This window comes from Vulpes vulpes, chromosome 4 (genome assembly GCF_048418805.1).
Source record: "Vulpes vulpes isolate BD-2025 chromosome 4, VulVul3, whole genome shotgun sequence".
NCBI lineage: Eukaryota > Metazoa > Chordata > Mammalia > Carnivora > Canidae > Vulpes > Vulpes vulpes.
Window position 1 is genome coordinate 92544945 of NC_132783.1, and position 22108 is coordinate 92567052.

General features: G+C 53.9%; 1 protein-coding gene and 1 long non-coding RNA gene across 13 annotated transcripts in view; one reads left to right on the forward strand and one right to left on the reverse strand.

The window, feature by feature from the left end:
* Positions 1–22108, reverse strand: part of GRID1 (glutamate ionotropic receptor delta type subunit 1) — a 638811-nt gene that overhangs the window by 199142 nt on the left and 417561 nt on the right. For all 12 annotated transcript variants that reach the window (XM_072756400.1, XM_072756406.1, XM_072756405.1 and 9 more), the window contains 3 exons: positions 16788–16958; positions 5168–5329; positions 3581–3700 (listed from right to left, as the gene is read on the reverse strand). In XM_072756400.1, the coding sequence (XP_072612501.1) occupies positions 3581–3700; positions 5168–5329; positions 16788–16958 (453 nt within the window). The remainder of the gene's footprint in view (positions 1–3580; positions 3701–5167; positions 5330–16787; positions 16959–22108) is intronic.
* Positions 481–8337, forward strand: LOC140598633 (uncharacterized). The gene is made up of 2 exons (XR_012001139.1): positions 481–2737; positions 3209–8337. It is a non-coding gene; the product is annotated as an uncharacterized lncRNA (long non-coding RNA).

Below are 22108 nucleotides of genomic sequence, written 5' to 3' on the forward strand. Positions count from 1 at the left end.
TTCATCTGAGCCCAAGTTCCTGGCACACTCTCCTCCTTGGTCTTTATAGAGAGTGGATATGCCGGGCACACAGAGGCCTCCTCCCGCCTCGGGCCCCAGGCTTGGGCACTTGTGATGGTGAGGTGCGGGGGTCCAGGGCGTGTCAAGGTGGAGGGCCATCCTCGAAGCCCGCCTGCAAGCCTCTGCTTTCATGAGGTCGGGAGGAGGCTGCACAGGGAAGGGGTTGGGCCCCGCTGCCAGAAGCGAGGGCCCGCGGCACACAGGACGGGGCTCAGGGCCAAGGGCCGCATCAGGGTCATTGTGACGACTGATGGCCCCTCGGTTCAATCAGGAGGCTCGGGTATCTGCAGGCCCCATCTGAGAACACGGAGGAGCGGAGGAGGGAAGCGGCTGCGGGAGCTCAGGAGAGGCGGGGGCAGGAGGGACGCAAGGGCCCCGGGTCAGTGACACACCAGGCTTGCAAGGCCCCTTTGTTCACAGATGCTCTTGAGTTCGTGCCCTGCTCCCTTCCTTGCTGCCCAGCTGCCCATGCCCAGCCCCCCTTGGAAACCTCCCTACAGGGGCGAGGGCAGGGGTTGGAGAGGCTTCCAAGCACCCTGCCCCAGCTCACATTATCAGCCAAGGACGTTTGCCTGGGTAGGCCTGGGGGCTTCCTCTGTCTGGACACGGAGAAAACCAAGGGGAGGCCTGCGGAGCTGTGACAGTAGCAAGCATGTCCCCCCAGGACAAACGCCGGGGCCGAGTCCTATGGGAGCCCGACGCGACTTGCCAGCAAAGCCTGCCCCCCCGCGGGGTTGCGTGGTGATCACGGGGGCCAGACGGCTCCACGCAGAACCCGGGGATGATGGATGTTTTGCCTGGAGTTGCACAGCAGGCTGGTGACACAGACCTTTGATTTTGCCACCCGGCGTCCCTCAACCAGAACGCACTTCCTGGATGAGATAATTTAATTAGTGTTTGTCCAGCACCCTGCAGCGAAGGGCCATCGCTGACCCCTCCCCGCTCTGGAGGGGCTGAGTAATCCGCAGCCTCTCGGTGCCACTTAATCTAAAACGTCCGGGTGACTCACCCTCCCTGAGGTTTCCCTCCAGAGCATTTGCTTCAAGAAAACATCCATTTGCTCCCTAATTTAAACAGTTCCTCTTGGTTTAAATCTTAAGGAAGCTACTTGGTTTTTGTTGTTGGGCCTGTTTGCTCGTCTCCCTGTAGCTGTTTGCAGACTTCTCCGCACCCATGTACACTTACAGCCACATCGACACGCACGCACGCGCATACACACACATCCACGCACCCAATACCGACAAGTTACATAGCTCACAGTAGACCCCGTGATACGTAACACGGAGAAATTAGATACATGTCGACGGAGAGGAAGCGATCAGGGTATAGACACATACTGGGACGTAGGTCACCTTCACAGAGAGCCTGACTCCGCGACAGCGTCGACGCATCAGCCCCATTGGCTCCTCCAGCCATCTGGAACGGGGCGCAGCCATGGACGTGCCCCTGAGGGCCTTCCTCAGGGTTGCCCCTGCCTCCTTAGGACGAATGACCTTTGCACCACCTTTGGGTGCTTCGGGACCCTAGCCCTGCCCTCCATCCTGCAGCCTGCCCTAAACATCGCATTTAGGTCACCCCCCATTCCCAGCCCTCGCCTGCACGGCCCCGTCTTCCACCGGTGACTGGAGCTCAGCCCTGCCTTCCAATGCTGCTCTGGACCGGCGACACTCTCTGTCCCAATCCCCTTGCCTGGCTTCACCCCGAAACCTCCCGGACCTCTCTTGGATGCACCATGGGCCTGAATAACCAACATTTGCTGTGGCAAATCCCATTCCCTGCTTTCCAGATAACTTCCCCTTAACCGAGATAAGCCACCAGGCAGACAGATAACAACTGGGATATGCAGTTATTAAGGTCAGATTTTAAAATGACAAAAGGATACGTTTTAAAATAAAGCCCACTTGAAAATCAGCTTCCCTTGCAACTCAATTACAGGCGGGCCTATTGCTCCGGAGCTCCTTGCACAGAGCGACTCCAGCTCCCAGTGGCTTCAGGTCCTGGAGGAGCGTTGCCATGGCAACAGGGAAGGCCCGGACACCTGGAACAGGGGGTGTAGGGCGCCCTGCCTCTCGGGCTCCCAGGCCCTGGCAGGCAGGCACCCCCAAGGCCAACCCCCCCATGACGGTGGGACGCTGCTGTGGAGGCGGCAAGGGAGCCAGCTGGCAGGGCCCGGGGTTGGGGGGACCCCTGCGGGATGGAGGCAAGTGCAAAGGCAACAGCCACCTCAGCAGGTAGCTACGCTCTGCAAGCCCCTTGTATGGGGGTACTCAGAGGCCCCCTGACTCCGATTGCTCCTTACCAGGCTGGGAGTCCCAACACAAGCCCATTTCTGTTGCCGTCCCAAACAACCTGCAGCAAGCCCCACACCCCTGGGTGTCCCTGACAGATACCACGCGTCATCCCTGACACCCCAACATCACACATCTCACCTTGGCACCCCCGGGGTATCACACTGTCGTGGCCAACACGCTTTACGATGCCACAAATAAACCTCTGAGTGCCAAAGCATCACTGCTGCATCACAACCAGTTATTCGACCTGCCATGATTTACACGACCGTCCTGTGACCTCACCTTCCGTTCGAAGATGGGCCAGAGCTTCCCACCTTGCATGTGGACCCCAGCCAGCCAGGCTCTCCGTGCGTTGCATGAGCCTGCGCCTGAGCGTATACCAGCAGGTAAGGACCCAACAAACACGCAGGCCTTCCATGTGGTCCACTCTAGGAGTGCGCATGAGCCAGGGGGTGGCCAGGCCTGCCAGCCCACATTGGCTCCGTGCTGGCTCACAGGAGCCACATCTGGGGTTCTAGGACAGCTGTTCCAACCCCTGCTTGCTGCAGCGACCTCTCTGTCCCCGTACCCATTAGATCCCTGACTTCACAAGCCTCCCCTTAACCTTGGGGGTTCCACCTCCGGGCGAGGGTTGCCTCCCCCCACGCCCTCGTCTTTGCTCCTTCAGCAGGGAGAGAGGGGAAGAGGCAATGAGATCCCAGGCCTGCCACTTGCATTAGCACCAAATAAGACAGCCCGATCCCACCCTAAGCTACATAGCAGCGTGTCTGCCTTTCCCTTCTCCCTCCACTGGGCTCCACTGCCCCCTGCTTCTCATTCTCCTCATGGCCATTGTCTCACTGGTGGTTTTGTCTCAGTCTTAGATCTGGGGGACGCTGGCTGCAAGCCCAGACTCCTGCCTCAGCCACCGTGACACCTGGCCCTGTGGTAGGACGCATTTCAGCCGCTCTGGGAAAACGTGTTGCACCTTCCGGCCTCGGCCTCGGCCACTGGCTGGCTGCCCCGGGCCAAGCAGCAGGACTGGGTGGTGCCAGGGCCCCACTGTACTGAGACGGCGTTAGCAGAATCGCCTGTGCCCTCTCCACACCGTGCCCCGTGCCCACGCCGTGCCACCAGCTTGCATGGCAGCATCATGGGGAGGGGACGCCGTGTGCTGGTTAGCGCCCGCTCAGAGCCCACTCGGGGGCACCACCGCCAGAGGAGAGGTAGGCGGGCACGCAGAGACTCACCTTCCGCATGTCTTTGCCAAAGGTCTCACTGTAGGTTGTGCCCAGGATTTCAAACTGGACGTAGGGATTTGAGCTGTCCTCCCGAAACTCCATCACGCCCGTGAGACCAGTGATGTGGCCCTGCAGGAGAGAAGAAAAACCCATTGAGGAAAATATGGATGAGGTGAGGGATGGAATCCCGACGACAAAGAAGAGGAAGGAGGGATGGCCAAGAAGAGGACAGTCGAGGTCCTGAGGAAGCAGTGGACAGGCTGTGATGAGGCCGGGGCTCCTCGCAGTCCTGAAGCCCTGGGTAGGCTCCCCGCCGCCCAGACCTCTGCTCACAGGGGAGATTCCTAAGGCTTGCCCTTGGCACTCCCGTGGGCAGTATGATTAGTGCGCCTGCGCTGTGCCACATACCACGCTGGCCACAAGATCAAAGAACGATGGCTTCGTGTCCACCTCCCCGGAGCATATGGTCTTCCCTTGCAATCTGCTCCAGTGGCGCCCTTGGCCAGAGCCAAGAGGGAGGTCACAGGGTGCTAAGCTACAGGGCAGCAAACGTGCGCACCGGAGGCCCACACCAGCTCCAGTCCTGGCCCCGCCACCTGTGCCACCTGGGGCAAGCCGTTGGCTGTCACCTCCAGCCTGGGGTTAATTAGAGCAGGTCCATGCCACAGAGCCTGCAAAGGTTAAGGGGTGAAATGTGTACAAAGCACGGTGTCTGGCCCAGATGGGATGTGGTGGGTGTGGAAGTCCTGCCCCTCTCTGGCCACTCAGTGGGCCCCCTGCGAGCAGGTGGCAGAGGGAGCCTGTGGGGAGCCCCTTCTCTCCTCAGGCCTAGGGTGGGGGTGTCATCCAGCCTTGGTCTCCCACAGACTGCAAGCTGGGAGAGTCCCGGAGCCCGAACTGGCCAAGGAGGGGCCCAGCTCCGGCCCCGGCTGCAGTAGATTCAACCAACACCAGAATATGTTTGCTGCTAACGACACCATGCACGATTTATCGTGACCGTGACCACGGCCCTCAGCACCATAGACTCCCCTAAATGCTCTTCTGAAGCCTCTGAAAGCCAATCCACTCTAACAAGTCTTCTATGGATTGCCTAATGCTCTCCAAACCCAGCCTTCCAACTTGGTGTCACGTCTCAGTGTGGGCCACATGCCATAAATGAATGCATGTGCACACACACAAATGCTCACACACACACAAATGCTCACACAAGCTAAGGTCTGGGCGATAAGCACATGCACTGCTGACTGAGACAGCCTCTCTTAGGAACAGTGGCACCTGTGAGCTGGGCAGCTGTCTCCATTGTTTGCTTACTTGTGACCTTGGGCGGGTTACTTAACCTCTCTAAAGTCCAATCTCCTTGTAGAAAAACAGAGATGATAATAATGATGATGATGATGATGATGCATATCCATGAAGCCCAGCCCACCAGCCCTCAATGCTGGAAAAGGAAGAGCAGCATGGAGAGAGGCCTAGGACAGGCCTGCGGGGTAACCACACAGAGAACTCAGCTTCAGACCACCCGCTCAATGTGTGTGTGCATATGCAATGGAAGGCCTGTCTTCAGCCTTAGCCCAGCAGGTGTTCCCTCACACACACCTTTTTGATTGTGTCAAGCATGGACCGTCCTCCATTCCATGGCTTGGTGGACTTGCGTATACAATTCAGGCTGGCCATGCTGTGCCACTTGCGGTCCTCCAGCTTCCGGTGGAAGGCGTTGGCCAACATCAGGACACTGTCATACAGGTAGAGGTTGGAGATCTGCAAACACAAAGGCAGTGAAACCCTTTCCATTGATGTATTTTCAGATATGAGGAGAAACTAGCAGAGGGCTTCGGTGATCCAGGGTGCCAGCACCAACAAGTGGTGTCCAGTACCTACACCACAATCCTCCAACTTTGCTTAAAAACCTGACCAGGTGATGGAGTCCTAAGTAGGAAGAACTAGGCCTGCTTCAGGAACTAGAGTGAGAGGCGGGTCTATACCTCAGTAGGAGAACCAGCATGGTCAGCATCATGGTTGAGATAGGTGCAAGGTTAGAAGGTGAAATCCTGCTCAGGGGACACAGGACGGGAGTGGTTGAGGGGGATGGAAGGACAGAAAGCTTGGTCTGGAAGGATTAGTAGGATAAAGGATGGGGAGCATTACGGGGAGGTCACATTATGCAAAGACGTGAAAGTACAAAGGAGCAGAGTCAGGTAGGGCAGGGTCCAGCCGCACTGCCTATAAAGGACCAGATATGAAAGACCTTAGGCTCTATGGACCCTAAAGTCTCTTTCTCAATGCTCAACTCTGCTGTTAGGGCAGGAAAACAGCCATGGACAATACACAAACAAAGGATGTGCCAATACATCTTTATGAAAAAAATAAAGATTTAGTTAAAATTAGATTTTTAAAAAAATGGGCAATGATCTGGATTCAGCCCGAGGACCACAAGTGGCCAAGCCCTGGGTGAGAGGGACTGAAAACAGTGCCAAATGTCTGCATCTATGGGTACAGGAAAGAGGCAGTGGGATCGAGGGGAGCCAGGCATCAGGGATCCAGCCAAGGGGAGCCTCATGGGCCACACTAAGGAGTAACCACATAGGTGACTTTAGAGAGGAGGACGCCATGGATGGATCTGTGCCTGGGAGTCAGATCTGTGTCTTGGAAAGATTGCTCTGGTCCCCAGATGGGCCTCGGTGGCCTGAGTGATGCTGGTCACTTGTGCTGATGGAGATCCACAGAGCCTGCTCTGCAGTGGCATCGCTGCCAGCCAGGGGATACATTTGGGAATCACAACTGTGCACATATGAGAACTACCCCCCTGCTTAGCTGCTGGGTGAGTAGAGATGGCTCACAGAGCCCCTGAGAACACAAGTGTGAGGAAGAGACTGGAACAACAATGAGGAGAGGATACCGCCCTAGCACTGGTATCCAGGGATGAGGCAGGTCTGACTCTCCCTCCTAATGGGGATTCAAGACCCTGATCCGTATGAGCCTGAACACCAGCACCCATCCTCTCAGGGCCCATCCAGAGAGCTCTGTAGGAAGGAAGGCAGCCCTGTTCTCGGGTGTTACCTTCCCATTACCCCTGTCGCCCAAGGGGATGTCACAGAGCACACTGGGTGGGGGGAGTGAGGGGAGCGGGTGGAGAAGAGGTAACGTCCACCCCTGTTCAGGTGTGTGGTCCATCCTGGGTAACTGTTGCACAAACAACCATCAGCCAAAGTGGGTCAAGGGGATAGTCTCCGCACACCTAAGCAGCAAGGGGTCTGCTAAAAATATTTCAGAAAAACAAAATCACTGGATATAAATAGGAGAATGTGTCAACCTCACAGGACTCCCGGGAGAATCAAGTAAGATCCTTGGTCTGCAGGAAGAACCCCTACTGCCTCCCAGCCTCACTTCTCACCAGTCCCCGGTATGGCCCTCACACCCCCGGGACCTGTGTGCCCTGTGCCGCGCCTGCAATTTCTCTCCTCACGTGTCTTGGACTGGGTGCCCCCAAAGCAGAGCCCCAGACAAGAGCTTGGGCAGCACGGACCGCCCTCTGCAAGTGGCCTAGCGGTGCGCTGAGGGAGCCAAGGTGCGACATCAAGAGCACGTGCTACATTATGACTGTCCCCCAGCTCACACGGACCCTTGTGTGCCACGGCAGATCGGGCAGAGCTGGCCACTTGTTCTGTGGGTGTCCCTGTGCCCTGGCCATGCCTGCAGATTCCCTGTCTTCTCCACCTTCAACCCGCATCCTTACAGCGGGCACAGGGATGTGTGCCACTACGGCCTGTGTAAGCAGTGGGTGCAGGATGGACAGGCAACGTTTCAGATGTGGCAGGAGTGTGCCCGGGACTCCTCAGTACTGCTGACTCAACCATGGCCTCTGGCCAAGAAGAGGCAGGCATTTCAGTGCCTGGGGACACGTTCCAGGGCCTGCGGTACACAGAGGCTTACCTGACAGTGGAGAGAAGCCGGCTCCCTCCTGCAGGAACACCCTGATAGAACTGGGTCTCCTGTCCCTCGAGCCCTGAGGGCACGTTCCCTCGCTGAGAAGGATGAACCCCCTCCCTCTGCAGGTCGCCCCCCTTTCCGCCGGCCCAGGAGCTCCTACCACTCGTGAAATTATTTCTGACACGTCCAGCGCCCCTCTGGAATGCCAACTCATAATGGAGATGTTGTTACAGGACAGTGTCGGCCACTTAGAGTTGGCTTGGTCTATTTTATTTTTTCCAAAAGAATAACTCGAAGCTGAGAGTCCTTGATGATGTGAAGACTTCTCTTCTTGAGATATTCATCGGGCTCCCAGCCACCCACTCATAGCCGATGCTATTCAACCAGCCAGGACCCTCTGACCCACATTACCTCCCACGCGCACACATGCACACCCCTTGGGACGGCACCACCCCAGCTCAGGCCCCCACCAACACCCAACAGAATATCCCTGTTTGCCTCCAGCACTTGTGTTCACAGTGAATTAAGGTACTTAACGAGTGTGTGAATGCAGAGAGGCTGGCAATGAAGAGGCAAAAACAGGATGTGACTCAGAAAGACTAAAGGAAGCCCTCAGCCCTCCCACAAGTATGTCTGCTGGGAAAGGTGAACACATTTCAGGTCAAAGAAATAAGCTTTCAGTTCAAAGGCTTTAGAAATGCTCCTTTTCAGATAGATAGATCTAGAAATATGTATGTATGTTAGAGATAGAACTTAGGTGTATGCATCTTATATGTGTGACTGTATGCATATTCCTCTACAACTTGTAGATGACTTTTACATATAAGTGGGTATGTATACTTATGTATGTATATGACTTTTTTCTTACTATCTCTAAACACAGCATCCAGCACCAACCAAGGCAGACAGTGGTGCTTAACGTATGTTTGATGGATGGATGCATGGTGGATGGATGGAAGGACAAATGGATAGTTGGATGAAGGGATACGTAGATGGGAGAGGCGAGGGGCAGATGGATAGAAGGATGGAGGGGGAGATGGATGGATGGATGGATGGATGGATGGATGGATGGATGGGAGGGATGGATGGATGGAGGGGGAGATGGGGAGATGGATGGATGGATGAGGGGATGGATGGATGGATGGATGGATGGATAGATGGATGGATGGAAGGGATGGATGGATGGAGGGGGAGATGGGGGGATGGATGGATGGATGGATGGATGGATGGATGGATGATGGATGGATGGATCTTCTGCTAGAAGGGTACACACTGATCTTGGTTCCCCAAAAAGAGAAGTAGTAGGAAAAAGGGGTTGGCCATCTCCACTTTGACTCAGGAAGGAACAACCTGCTGCTCATTTACAGCCCACTCAAAATGTCCTCTTGATGCCCACTTGGAGCTCCACCTTCTCCCATTCCTGTCCCTTCTCCCAGTACGAGGCCATGTCAGTCTGATTGTCTGGAGATTAGAAACAGGACCTTGAGGGGAGGATCATGAGCAAATAGTAGAAAGGCAGCCTCTGCTTGGGGTCCATCTGAGTCCTGACAAGCGGAAGGCAGGCCTCTTCTCAGGGGAGGTGGGTGGAGACCCAGCCTGAGGGCAGGGTCATGATGAGCCCCTGAGCCAAGAGCCACCATCTAGAAGGAGAAAGACGCCTGCCTGCATGAACACCCACTCGCTGCCAGGCTCTCGGGGCTCATGCCCCAAGGTGGAGCTCCAGGCCACAGGGGCAGGGAGAAGGGGCCTGGTTTGAAGGAACCCTTGCCTCTTTCCCTCGCTTCTCAGGGAAGGTGCAGCACAGAGCTCATTCACAGAAGACAGACAAGCAGAGCAGGTGCTGTCACTGTTTAAACCCTCATCCCCTCTGGCTGGCCTGGGGACATTGCCACAGAAGCCAAAAGAATAAAAGAAGAAAGGAGGACGGAAGGAAGGAAGGATGGAAGGAAGGAAGGAAGGAAGGAAGGAAGGAAGGAAGGAAGGAAGGAAGGACGGACAGGCATTTCAGGTGAAAGCAGACCTGAGAAGCTGAAGACAGACTGAAGTTTGAGGCCAAGGGCATGGCACATAAGACCTGGAGCCAGGTCAGAGATGCCAGAGGCAGACAAGAGCCAGAGCCAGGTGGGGGCCCGAGGCTGGAGCCCGTGGCCTCCGTCCTTGGTGGGGTCAGAGCTGGAACGGGGCCCAGCCAGCTAGGTTCACCACCCTGGAGACGAGCACCTGATGGCTCTCTCACTGCCATACAGAGCGACGCTCGCTCTACCATGTGTGCAGCTTAGCCGGGTGGCCTGGTAGGATGGGCAAGAGCTTGGGCTTCAGCCCAACCCGGGTTGGCCCTGTCACTGCCCCCCTTTCCCCCAGCGCGTGCCCCTAGCGAGTGCTTGGTCAATGCTGCCTGAACGGTGACCCGAATCTCCACTTACACCCGCTTGCAGAGTCATGCTGAACAAGCCATTTAGTGCTCTGGATTCATCTTGGCGACAATCAAACCCAATATGACCAATGCCCCCAGAGAAGTGCAGTAGGGGTGGCCCTGACCTAGCCCCCCAAGAAATGCAATGACAGTAGTCCTGTGGCCAAGCGCTGTCCTAAGCCCTCTGTGTGCTGCTTTATTTTTGGAGGAAGCAGAGACAGGAAGAAATGGGAAGTGGGGATAAAGGATCTACACCGGCTCCAGACTCCAATGTGGATGGTCTGCGAGGTCCTCCAGGGTGTCCTCTCTCTGAGCCCGGAACGGGGCTGGTACACAGAAGCCTTCGGCCCCCTGGGAAATGAACTCGTACCTGCCAACACCGTGCACCCTCCCCCCGGTGCCCCTGGGTCTGAGCATGAGTCCTATCAGGATTTTGCAGCTTGTGTCTAGGAAGTCTGAGCAAGGATCCTCCTTAGCCTTGCATGTCCGCTCGGCCTGAAAACTGCTCACCTGGACACATGTCCCTGGTTTCCCCCTGGCCCCGCAGCAAAGTTACAGCTGCCAGGGCCCCCAGAGCCTGAGCCAGGCCTTTCGGGGCTGCGTGGGCTGAGAGGCTACAGAGCTCCCCATTATGGGAAAGGCCACTTCTACTTCTCGACCCCCAGGATGTTCCATAAAAGGTCCCAATACAGGAGGGCCCAGAGCGGGGGCCTCACCATGCCCTGATGCAGGTTCCTGCAAGGGAGGTGGCTTGGCCCACTGCAGTCAAAGGTCTGACGTTTGCACCGCAGGGCTGGCTCACCCACAGGAGCCTTCCGCATGGCCACCCAACAGTGAGACCACCCGGGAGTGCAGGAGACAAGGGGAGGCAGGCAGGGGCAGCTGCAGGCCAGCCCCGCGGGAGCACCGTGTTCTCTACTGCACCACCTGCCACCTGTCCCCCATCCCAACTGAGGGGTTTCCCTTGCAAGGAAGCTTCCTTTATCCTCTCTCTGTGGTCACCTCCCACGGCCACAGCAGGGTCCAGGTGCCCTCATTTCTCCCTAGGGAGACAGTGACCCCTGGTTGCCTTGTCTCCCAGCCTCAGGCCCTCCCCCTGCCTCCCCCCTGCACACAGTTGTCTCCTTGGAGGCACATCCCTCCCCATCACATCTCCAGGGGCTACACCCCATCCTTAGAACCCTGGCGGCTGCCCTCTTCTCTGACTGAGCTCCAACACTTCTTGCCTCACACCCCAAGCCTCAGACGCACTGAACTCTCTGCCCCTGCTCTCCTGGGCCTCCGGGTTTGGGGCACAGGCCAGTTTTCCTACGGAGCCCATGCCACAGAATAGAGATGAAACTTGCCCCATTTATTTAGAGTTGGTGAGAATTAAGAGACAGAGCATCTGTGAAATGTCTAACATAGGAACTGGCACATAATAAGTGCATGATGAGTGTTTGTGGAATTAATGAATGCCAGATGAATAGATTTAAATACGTTCTTAGAAGAAGAACAGCAAGGTAAAGATACAGCAAGGTATTTGTACAAAGGATTCTTCTTAGAATATGGTTGTCAGTAGGTAGAAGCCACCCTGGTAAAGGGTGCAGGAGCTCTGGCCCGACATGTCCCATGGGGAAGTGTCCATCTCCAATCAGAACCTGGGGTATGTGTATCTGGGAGATGGTGGGTGGGGGTCCTGGAAAGGCGTGCCTTTCCAAAGCCAAAAATCTATGCAGGAAGTGGGTCCTGAGAAGGGAAATGGGAAAGGTGAGGACACATTTCTGGGAGGTAGAGGACAGAACTTGGCCAGGAGCTCCTGACTGGGGCTCACAAGCTCTTGAGAAACCCGGGTAGGCCCTCCTGGCTGCTGGATCACCAAAGACCAGTTGCACAAAGCCAGCTGAGGACCCAGGATGAAAAAAAAAAAAACCAAAAACAGATTTTTTTTTTTTTTTCAGAGTTAGCACCAGAATCCCTGCAACATCAGGAACTATATTTTGTTTAGGAAAAGACCTTGTGTCAGCAGGAGCAAAGACGACCGGGAAAACTGTTAGGTTGATATTCATGAAAAAAATAAGGAGAATCTACGTCGGAGTCAAGGCTCAGAGAGAGAAAATCGAGGCTGGATAAGGAGGCCACCAGGGAAGAGAGTTTGGAGCCCCAAGGGGAGGGACAGGCAGGGAACATTCCACAGCAAGAAGGGACTGAGGACCTCACAGGCTGCTTGTGCCACCACAGGCCAGGACCCCCCCCCCCCGCCCCCAGGACCCCGACCCCATGTAAGAGAACCGTTGAGCCTTGGATTTGCCAGTGAAGCCAGGAAGGCGCTGCTTTCCCCCCGGGTCAGCACTGAGGGAGGCACAGGCCCGGCAGGCGCAGGGCCGTGTACTTACGCGAGGCCCTGAAAGCAGGGTCAGCGCCTGGCCATGCAGACTAGAGCCCCTGAGCCATGCCAGGCTCTTCGGGGCTCTTCGGGGCAGCTACGCAGAGCAGGCCGGTCCCTCCGCACAGGCCACTGCACCTCGGCCCCCGGCCGCCACCTGCCCTGCGCCAAAGGCAGAAACCCAAGAAATGTCTTCACCCAGCAAGTGTTGGGCCCCACTTTCTCCTCCCTCCGTCGCTCATCAAGCCAAGGGACTGACCTCCGACCATGTCCTCAACGGTTCTGGTCATCCAGCAATGTCAGACAAGCAGCCGGCGGAGGGTCCACCTGGGAGGACACACTAACGCCTGGCTGTCGCAGCCAGAGAGGTCACTCCGGCGAGGCCTTTTGGGTGGACTACTGCCCGCCTGCTTGTCCCGTGAGGGGCCGGTGTGCACGGTGGGCAGGGCGCAGGTGCACACTGCATGCCTGGGGCTCCGCGGCCGCCAACTGTGCGCGGCCACCATGGCAGCTAAGGCTCGGCCAGAGACCAGGGCACAACCAGCTCCAACGAAGGCAGCGACGACCCCGCTCCCGTCGCGCCTCAGGATTGACAGTGGCTGCACGTTCCATCGGAACATTTAGGGTAAAATTTTTAAAAAAAGAAGGAAACGAGGGCAAGCGACATGAAGCCCAAGGTAACTGTGGCGTGGGGTGGCTGTTGCCCAGAGAAAAGGACTGTCCTGGCAGGGTGACAAACAACTTGTAGCCAGAGAATAATACAGAAAGCCCTGAAGAAATAGGGACAGCTGGGAAGGGGGAGGTTTGAAATGTTTTAATAGATGGAGCGAGGGAAGAGTGGTCACATCTATCAAGCCGTGCAACCACTTTTAAGTGCACAGAGGAGAAATCCCAACCTGAGGGAGCATTTCATACTAGTATGTGGCCTTGGGCCCCACAGCTTAATTCAAGGACCAGGCTCCGTGGGGACCAGAAGACACCACTTACATCATGTGCCTGCCCCCCTTGGGGAGCCCGTGTGACTAACTGGGGTGGCAGCGTGACCACATGTCTGTTACGTGGCCGGCAGCCCCGGAGTCACCGGACCGTGCAGTTCTGAAGACCGAGGGCCTTACAGACGCTCCTCCGAGCAAGGCCGCCCGCACAATCGCAGCCAAGTCTCGAGGTTCTCAGACACCGGGTATCACTTCCATTACTGGCCGAGTCAGACAAGCCCTGGGCCCACTTGTCAGGAAAACAAGAATGACAAACACCCAAATGAGACGGCACTTTGTAGGGGAAAATAAACAACAGCACACTGGCAAGCACGGCGCTCAGAGCCACGAGAACTCACCGACCGAGGTATTTTCTCCTCCAAGGGGCTTTCTTTGTACTAAGTGGGAACCAGACTGATTTGCTGTGAGACTGCTGGCTTGGCTTTGGGGCACAGAAAGCCCTGACCACAGGCCTAATAGAAGATGATGGAGTTTCTGAGACCAGCTCAGTGGAGAAGCCAAGGGAGAGACGATTCATGATGACCCTCATGAAGGCTTCTAACCCAGAGTTATTGTCCCAAGAGCAGCCGTCTGCGGGAAGAACTGAAAGATGGACTTGAGAGCTCCATTTCCAAAAGGATTTTCATTAATTCCATCAAGACGAAGTTAATAATCCATGACACAAATGTTTTATTTTTTCTTGAGTTAGTTGTTCTAAACATGTTAGCGCCTTCTCGATAAATCTCACAGCTAGAGGCTAGTAGAAATTAGTTTGTCTTCTCTAGTGTCATTAAGAAATAAAGACGCGGTGATAGCTACTGAGGAAGCTGGAAGAGAATGGCTTGTAAATGAGATGAATGAGGAGCTGCCCCAGCGTGGAGGGGGTGGAGGGGCGGGACGAGGAAGTGATCCCCAGTCCCCTCTCACCACACCCGCTCCAGGCAGAGGCAGCAAATGCAGACAGAGATTCCTTTAATAAAGTGCTTTATGTATCGATACATAAACAGACTTCACTTAAAGTGGTGTGAAGACCCGCACTATTAACAGATCCTCCCCCACAGTCCTCAGGGAGGGTGTGTGAGGAGCGGGGTCTGCAACGGGGGCTAAGCGGTCTCAGGACATAGCCTCCCTGGACAGAGCAGCCCGCGGGGGGCCGGGGACAGTAAGTGGTGCGAAGCCCTGAGAGGGGCTGGGACGTCCCCAGACAGCGTGCTCAGCAAGACCAGGCAACCGCGGCGGCCTCTCTGCAGAAGCTGAACGCACCGCAGCGCCTCCCATAGTGACATGGTGAATAGTTCTGTCCTCTCTAGACGCCTTCCGTGTGCCCCTGCATGCGAGGGTCGCACGTCTCTAAGGGGCGGGCACGACCCTGCCAGGTTACAGGACAGGAGGCTGGGAACTAGGTGACAAATAAATAATCGTGATTATATACTTCATTAGTAGCTGCAGTTCCAGGGACTTGAACCCGGCGATGTGGCTCTTCTGCTGCGGCTTCTATTGCTTGTTACTGCCCTGCGACGGCTACCCTAACTAGTCCTGACTCTGCGGCTACTCTAACTAGTACTAACCCTGCCCTGCAATGGCTGCCCTAACTAGTCCTGACCTTGCAGCTACACTAACTAGTACTAACCCTGCCCTGCTGCAGCTACTCTAACTAGTACTAACCCTGCCCTGCTGCAGCTACTCTAACTAGTACTGGCCCTGCCCTACTATGGCTACTCTAAGTAGTACTGACCCTGCCCTGCAATGGCTACCCTAACTAGTACTGACCCTGCCCTGCAATGGCTACCCTAACTAGTACTGACCCTGCCCTGCTATGGACACTCTAACTAGTACTGACATTGCCCTACTATGGCTACTCTAACTAGTACTGACCCTGCCCTGCTATGGCTAACTAGTCCTAACTACCCTAACTAGTACTGACCCTGCCCTGCTATGGCTACCCTAACTAGTCCTGACGACCCTAACTAGTCCTGACCCTGCCCTGCTGTGGCTACCCTAACTAGTGTGCCGTGGAAGGGCCCCGCACTCCTCGGGGAGAAAGTACAGACAAGCCAGCAAGAACTGGAGAAGCTGATGGGACGGTGGGGCGGGAGAGGGACGAGCCGTCAAGGGGAGACGGCCGGGGAGACCTGCCTGGGAGTGCGATCCTCTCGGGTCTGGCCACACCGGGAGTGACAGGGTCCCCCTCCCATCCCAGGATGTTTCCTTCCTCCTTCCCTAGACATAAGATCCTAGACCGGATGTGATGCTGTGGGGAGTTACGCAGGTACCCAGGCCACTCCGGAGACTCCAACAGTCCCCTCCCCAGGATGTGTGGCCTCGAGGAGGTACTACCAAAGTGTCCTGGGATGGAACGGACACTCGGGAGGCAGATACAGCCCATCTTTGTCCCAAACCGTGGTTTCCACGCCTCATGCCCAGCTCGCTAAAGAAGGGCTGGTGATTTTCAAGTGCCGGGTGGCAAGCTTACCACATGCACAAACTTCTGGGCAATTTTTGCAAACTCCATTGGGAGAAACTTCCTTCTGCTGTGTGTCACCCACCAAGCATCAAAGAACGTTTTTTGGGTTTCCCTTAAGGATTTTATTTATTTGAGAAAGAGAGAGACTGAGAGCTTGCACGAGTGAGAGGGAGGCAGAGAGAATCTGAGGCGGACTTCGCACTGAGCACAGAGCTCCACTGGGGCTCCACCCCACAGCCGTGAGGTTCTGACCTGAGCCAAAGCCAAGAGTCAGATGCGTAACCGATTGAGCCCCCCGGGGGCCTCCCAATGATGGTTTTCTTATGCACAATATCTTTAACCGAGAAGTGGATTCCGATCTGCCAATGGCCAGTCTCCAGTGTGCTTCATCCAGAGAGAAAACCACCTCTCTCAATGGGCTCACGACTGCACCTCTTAGTCCCGGCCCCAAGAGAAGGTGACGCGGGTCGCACACAGGGCGGAGAAGCACTGTCTGGGAACACTCACTACCTGTTGCCTTGCAAAGAGCGCAACAGCGGGCCGTGTCCTTTCCACCCGCTGGCTTCTCCCTGCCCAGCCGGGACTCCAGCAGCGCGGGGTCGAGCGAAGCCACAGTGCTCAGAGAGGAGCCAGGAACGGCCCTAGTTGTTGCATGAGAGCTACATCCACATGATCACCTTCCTACGGGGATGACCCTGACACAGGTTCAATGTGAGTCCCCATAGGAAAGCTCCATCCCCCATCTGCCGGGGAACCCGCCACCCACAGAGCAGCCAGCACAGACCCGCAGAGACCATGATCTCATCTCCTTCCCCCTGAACACGTAACTTTTAAATACAAGAGGCGCCCAGTGAGCTAATATGCCCCGTCTGCTGGCAACAGGCATAACTGCCTGCTAATGCTGCTTGGAGGCACTGCCCAGCCGACCAGTTTCAATTTCAGCAAATGACAGGGTTCCAGTAATTAAAGTCAGTGGCAACGGCGCTCGGCCAACGCTTCGCCCGTCGCCCACAGCGGACCAAGGGCACCGGCGAGACCTCCTTCTGGAGGGAGCTCAGGAGGGGAGCACTGACCTGCAGCATCTGGAGGTAGCCTTCCTGGGGGTCACAGAGCAGGGAGGAGATGCGGTGGTTGTTCCTCATGCATTTCTGGTTGTCCTTTGCAGACGGGAAAATCTGCCGGACCACGGTCATCCTGCCCAGGGCACTGTGCACCAGATCCAGGATCTCCGGGTCGCTGATTTCCTGGGAAGACAACCACACCCATGCTTACCATTGGCTCATGAACTACGTCTGCAGAAGGCCCCCCCGGGAGCTACCAAGGGCCACCAGCCCGAAGAGCTGGTGCCAAAGGGGTCAAGGGATGGGGCCCAGGTCACACGGTGCGTCAGTTGGTCATAAATGACACTTGCTAACCCTAAAATCCAAACAGGACTATTCAGCAGCTTTCCTGAAATCCAGAAAAAAAAAAAAAATGTCTGCAGCCAAACTATTGATGTATTGGCTTCCACGGAGTCAAGCTCTGAAGAACCCATGCCATCAAATGTCAGGGAAGACATTGGGGTGGGGAGTAAAAGCTAATTTTCCTATTAGGAAAAGGAAATTTTCCCAATTTTCTCTCTAGCTGAGAGCAACAACGCTGGTTTTCTCTGACGTTGACCAAAATGCAGTGTTTCCCTTAAGCCTTTAATAACTAGATTTGCTGCTTTTTTTTTTTCATATCTACATACAAATTCTGAAACTAAATCCACTCATTCATTCATTCATTCATTGCACAGAAACCTACCCAACATCTCCTGTGTGGTTTGTTTTGTTTTTTAAAAAAGATTTTATTTATTTATTAATGAGAAACAGAGAGAAAGAGAGACAGAGGCAGAGGGAGGGAGCCCGACGCGGGACTTGATCCCGAGTCTCCAGGATCACGCCCTGGGCTGAAGGCTGCGCTAAACCGCTTAGCCACCTGGGCTGCCTCTGTGTGGTTTGTTTTGTCTCAAGCTCTGGGGATGTGGCCTTGAAGGAGTCAGGCCTAATCCCACCCAGGAAAGTTCGAGGCCTTCCTAGATGAAAGGTGCTGAGCGCTGCCACAGGAGATCTAGGAGCCAAGGAAACCGACCCATTGTGCTTCTGCGTGGACGTGCGTTAAGCTCTCTGCACACGTTTCCTCCTTTGGTTCCCACACTCCAGGAATTCCATGAGGCAAATCCTATCATTGCCCCATTTTCCCTGAGCACTCGCAAGCTTGGAAACAGAGGAGGCAGCAGGCCACCGGGGGCTCCCTGCAGGCCGAGGCGGCTTCCACGAGGAGCAGCCCTGAAGCGGAGCCTGGGGACGGGCCCAGCCGGGGGCGCGGGCTTTCGGGGGGTGGGGGGCAGGCCCAGGAAGTCGGGCCCCTCTGACCTGAGGCCCCAGCAGAGAGGGGGAGCCGCCCGGGGTGCGGGCCGGGCTCCTACACCTGCCGACTGGGAGGCAGGGCAGCCACCGCTGGGCCTCCCCAACCTGGGGCTGCAAGCTTGCCGTGGGGAGATGCGAGGCGACAGGGAAGTAACAAAATGGCTTCCAGGCCAGGGGCGATACAGGAGTGACAGAAAATCCGGACTAACAGAAATCAAGGGCTTTAGAGGCAGAGCCAGGCCCGGGCTGGCCAGAAGAGGCTCTTGTTTGCCGAGAGCATCTACACCGGTGGTTGGCGGCAAGTCAGGGTCAACTAGGCCATAGAATAGGTGTAAATCCTCCTGCTTGCAGACCACACGTCCCAGCTTAGGGGCAGTGGAGTGGTCCTGAAGGGAGCTGGGACGGCGACCATGCCGCAGTTCAAGCCATGGAGGCCACAGCAGAGTGCGCTGTGGCCGCAACCGAGGCCAGGACTGTCCCAGGAGCCTGACGCCCCGGGCTGGCCTGGGGTAGTAGGACACGGAGCCTTGCAGCCCTTTGGGATGACGGCTAGTCCCCAAGGGGGCGGACTCACAGTGATCTCAAAAGAATTAACATGAATCTGGGTTTGAACCACTAAACTTTGTATTTCAAAAAAAAGACTGTTTCAAGGAAGATGGTTTGTTGGATGGGGATCAACAGGCCAGAGGTGGGACAACCACGAAGTGTACCCACCTCGGGGCTCCCCAGTGAGCAGGATGCATGGGCTCTGCTCTCAGTGGCCCTGAGCACACGACAGCGGGTTGAGCGAAATCACCTGTGACCTGACGGTCGGTAGGGTGGTAGGGAACAGCGACGACAGAGGCGGTGGCCCTCCTTGGACAAGGAATGTAGCGGATTTTATCTCGAAAAACCATGAGGTCAGTTGAATTCCACAAGGACCCTGGGGTCCCTTCAGTGGCACAGGGTGACCCCCAGGGATCCACCCACTCCCTACTTGCTGCTGTCAGGCACTGCCTCCGGGCTTCACCCCGGGTCAGCCCCAGACTGATGTGAAGACATCCAACCTATGGGCCTCCCCATGGAGCAGCCAATGTCTACAGCCCACCTGGGAAACCAGCTCGCCCTTTGCCCCGGTAGAACACGCCTTCCAGACAGTGCTGCTGATGAGCAGCAGAGAAAAGACAATGTGCATACACCGTGTGACCTGCACTCCCCTCACTCAAGTCTGCAAGTCAGCCATGGCAGCAATTACGTGTCCCACCCAGATGCCCACTGGGATGCACAGGCTGGAAATAAATCTTAATTTTATGACTTTGTAAGCTTCTACTGTGGAGTAGGTCTTAGGCACAAACATTATATGAAGTATGAATCATAAAATGATCAGTGTGCCTTCTGCCCAGCTAAGAAATAAAGTGTATCCTGCCTCTTGGTTGGAGGCCTCCTCCCCAGATGCTCGCCCCTTCCTCCTTGCCAGCGGCTAAATGTCATGCTCCGGCTTACGTGTGTAGCCCCAATAATGTTTAACTTTGTCTTACATATATTGTTCAGCTTTGTGCAAGCTGAATTCTCTGCATGCCCCCCGCCCCCACAATTGTGAGTTAACGCAGTTGTTCACAAACTTTGTTGTGTATCTGCATCTCCTCGGGAACTCAATACCATACAGAAGTCAGCCCTGTCCCACTTCAACAAGCGAAGCCGCTGTGTTCTCCGTGAGCCCTCTAGATAATCCCAATGCTCGTGAACATCTAAAACCCACTGGTTTACCATTTTTTGTAATCTGTTCACAGTGATGGGTGCAGCTTAGTTTACTTGTTTTCACAACTGCACCCTGTATGACTAGGCCGCCATTTATTTACCCTAGCGCTCCTTACCATCAGAACGTGTTTGTTTGCTATTATGAAGCTTCTGCACACATTCTTCCTGGGCACATGTGTTGGTGCACTGTGTAAGAATTTCTCTAGGGTATACACCTAGAATTAGAATTCCTCAATAGGAGAATGTGGACATGTCCAAATTTCCAAAGTAATTGCACCAGTTTATGATCTTGTGTTGTAAAGAGAGCCCCTGCAGCCTTGCCGGTACCTAACATTTTGTCTGTCAACCTGTTGAGTAGGAATTGGTGCATCACTGGATTTTTTTTTTTGAAACTTTATTTATTCATGGGAGACACACAAAGAGAGAGGCAGAGACACAGGCAGAGGGAGAATCAGGCTCCATGCAGGGAGCCTGATGCGGAACTCGATTCCGGGACTCTGGGACCACACCCTGGGCCGAAGGCAGGCACTAAACGGCTGAGCCATCCAGGGATCCCCTCATTACTGGATTTTAATTCCACTTCTCTAATTCTTAATATGGTTAAATAGCTTTCATGTAACTGAATCATTTGTGTTTCCTCTCTTGTATTTGTCTTTTTGTCCAGTTTCCATTGGGCTGGGTCTCTTGCATGTAGATTTGTGGGAACGTTTTAAAAAAAAGATTGTGGGTGATTCTTTGACACATGTCATAAATATCTTCTCCACTTTCTAGAATGTTTTGTAGAATTGGCCTATAAATTCATCTAACCTGGTGTTCTCTCTTATTACTGATTAAATTTCCTTTTTTTTTTTAATATAGGGATCTTGCTTGTTTCTCCTTCTTTGCCCTAAGTCACTTTTTTCTTCTAAAAATTCAGCCATGTTGTCCAAACTTTCTAGTTGATTGGAATATGTTTTTCACAATGTCTCTCTACTTCTCTCTCTCTCTGATGAATCTAAAGCTGTGTGAGCTCATCCACTGAGAGCAACATTATTTGTGCCCTCTCTCTTACTTTGATGCTAAAAGTTTATTTAATAATTTTTTTTAAGATTCACTTGAGAGAGAGGAAAGCAGAAGTGGGGGGCAGTGGGAGAGTGAGAGAGAGAATCCCAAGCAGACTTTGCCCAGATTGCAAAGCCCAACACAGGGCTTGATCCCATGACCCCAGGACCACTAACCAAGTCAACATCAAGAGTCAGACACCCAACCGAGCCACCCAAGCACCCCTAAATTCTTTTTAATAAGTAAGTTTTGGCTTAACTGGTACTGTTTTATGAGTTTCCATGGTTTTCTATTTCATTAATTTCTACTCTTCATTGTTTTTCTATTGTCTTTGGCTTTATTAAGTAGCTATTTTTCCAACTTTTTAGGTATGAAGCTCAGCTGTGGAATCTTACACCTTTTGTCTTTTCTAGAAAAATAATGAAGACAATCAATCTACACCCAAATCTTGCTTTAGCGGTGTCCCACAGGTTATACATATAAATTGTATCACTCTTTTTAAGATCCTATTTTGATTTATTTTTGACCCATAAGTACTTTACTAGGGATTTTTCAAAAATTTCCTAACACGAGCATATTCTTCTTAGTATCTTCCTATTGATTTCTAACTTGAATGCACTGTGACCTGAGAATATGGATTGTATAAAGCTAATCCTTTAAAATGTGTTGAGCTTTGCTTTGTGGCTTATCATGTGGTTGGTGTGCCTGAATGTTTCATGTGCGTTAACTGTCCCATTGCTGTAGGTTTCAGTGGCCTACTTTTAGGTCCGTTAGCTTAGGAATTAGTCTATTTCTGTCTGAATTCAGCCTATATTTTCAAAAATTAAAAAAACATATTTTCAGTGTTTTATTAGGTACGTATACATGGAAAACTATAACGCCTTATCCAACTATAAAAGTCTTTTACCATTATTTAGATAACCTCCTTACTTCTAGTAACTCCTCCTGCCTCCTCGTGTATTGTATCCAATATTAACACAGCGACACCAGTTTTATTTTGGTTACTAGCTGTTTGCTCTAACTTCTTCTGCCTCTTTGCAATTCCATCTTTCTCTGTCTCACACTTTAGTTGGAGTCTATTAGAAGCAAAATATACTATGTGTTTTTACATTCATCTTTGACTTTTTAGTAGAAATCTTAATCTATTTATATTGGACTATGATTACTTACATTTACTTTGACTTCTATCCTATTATTCATATTACACATCTTCCTATTTCTTTTTT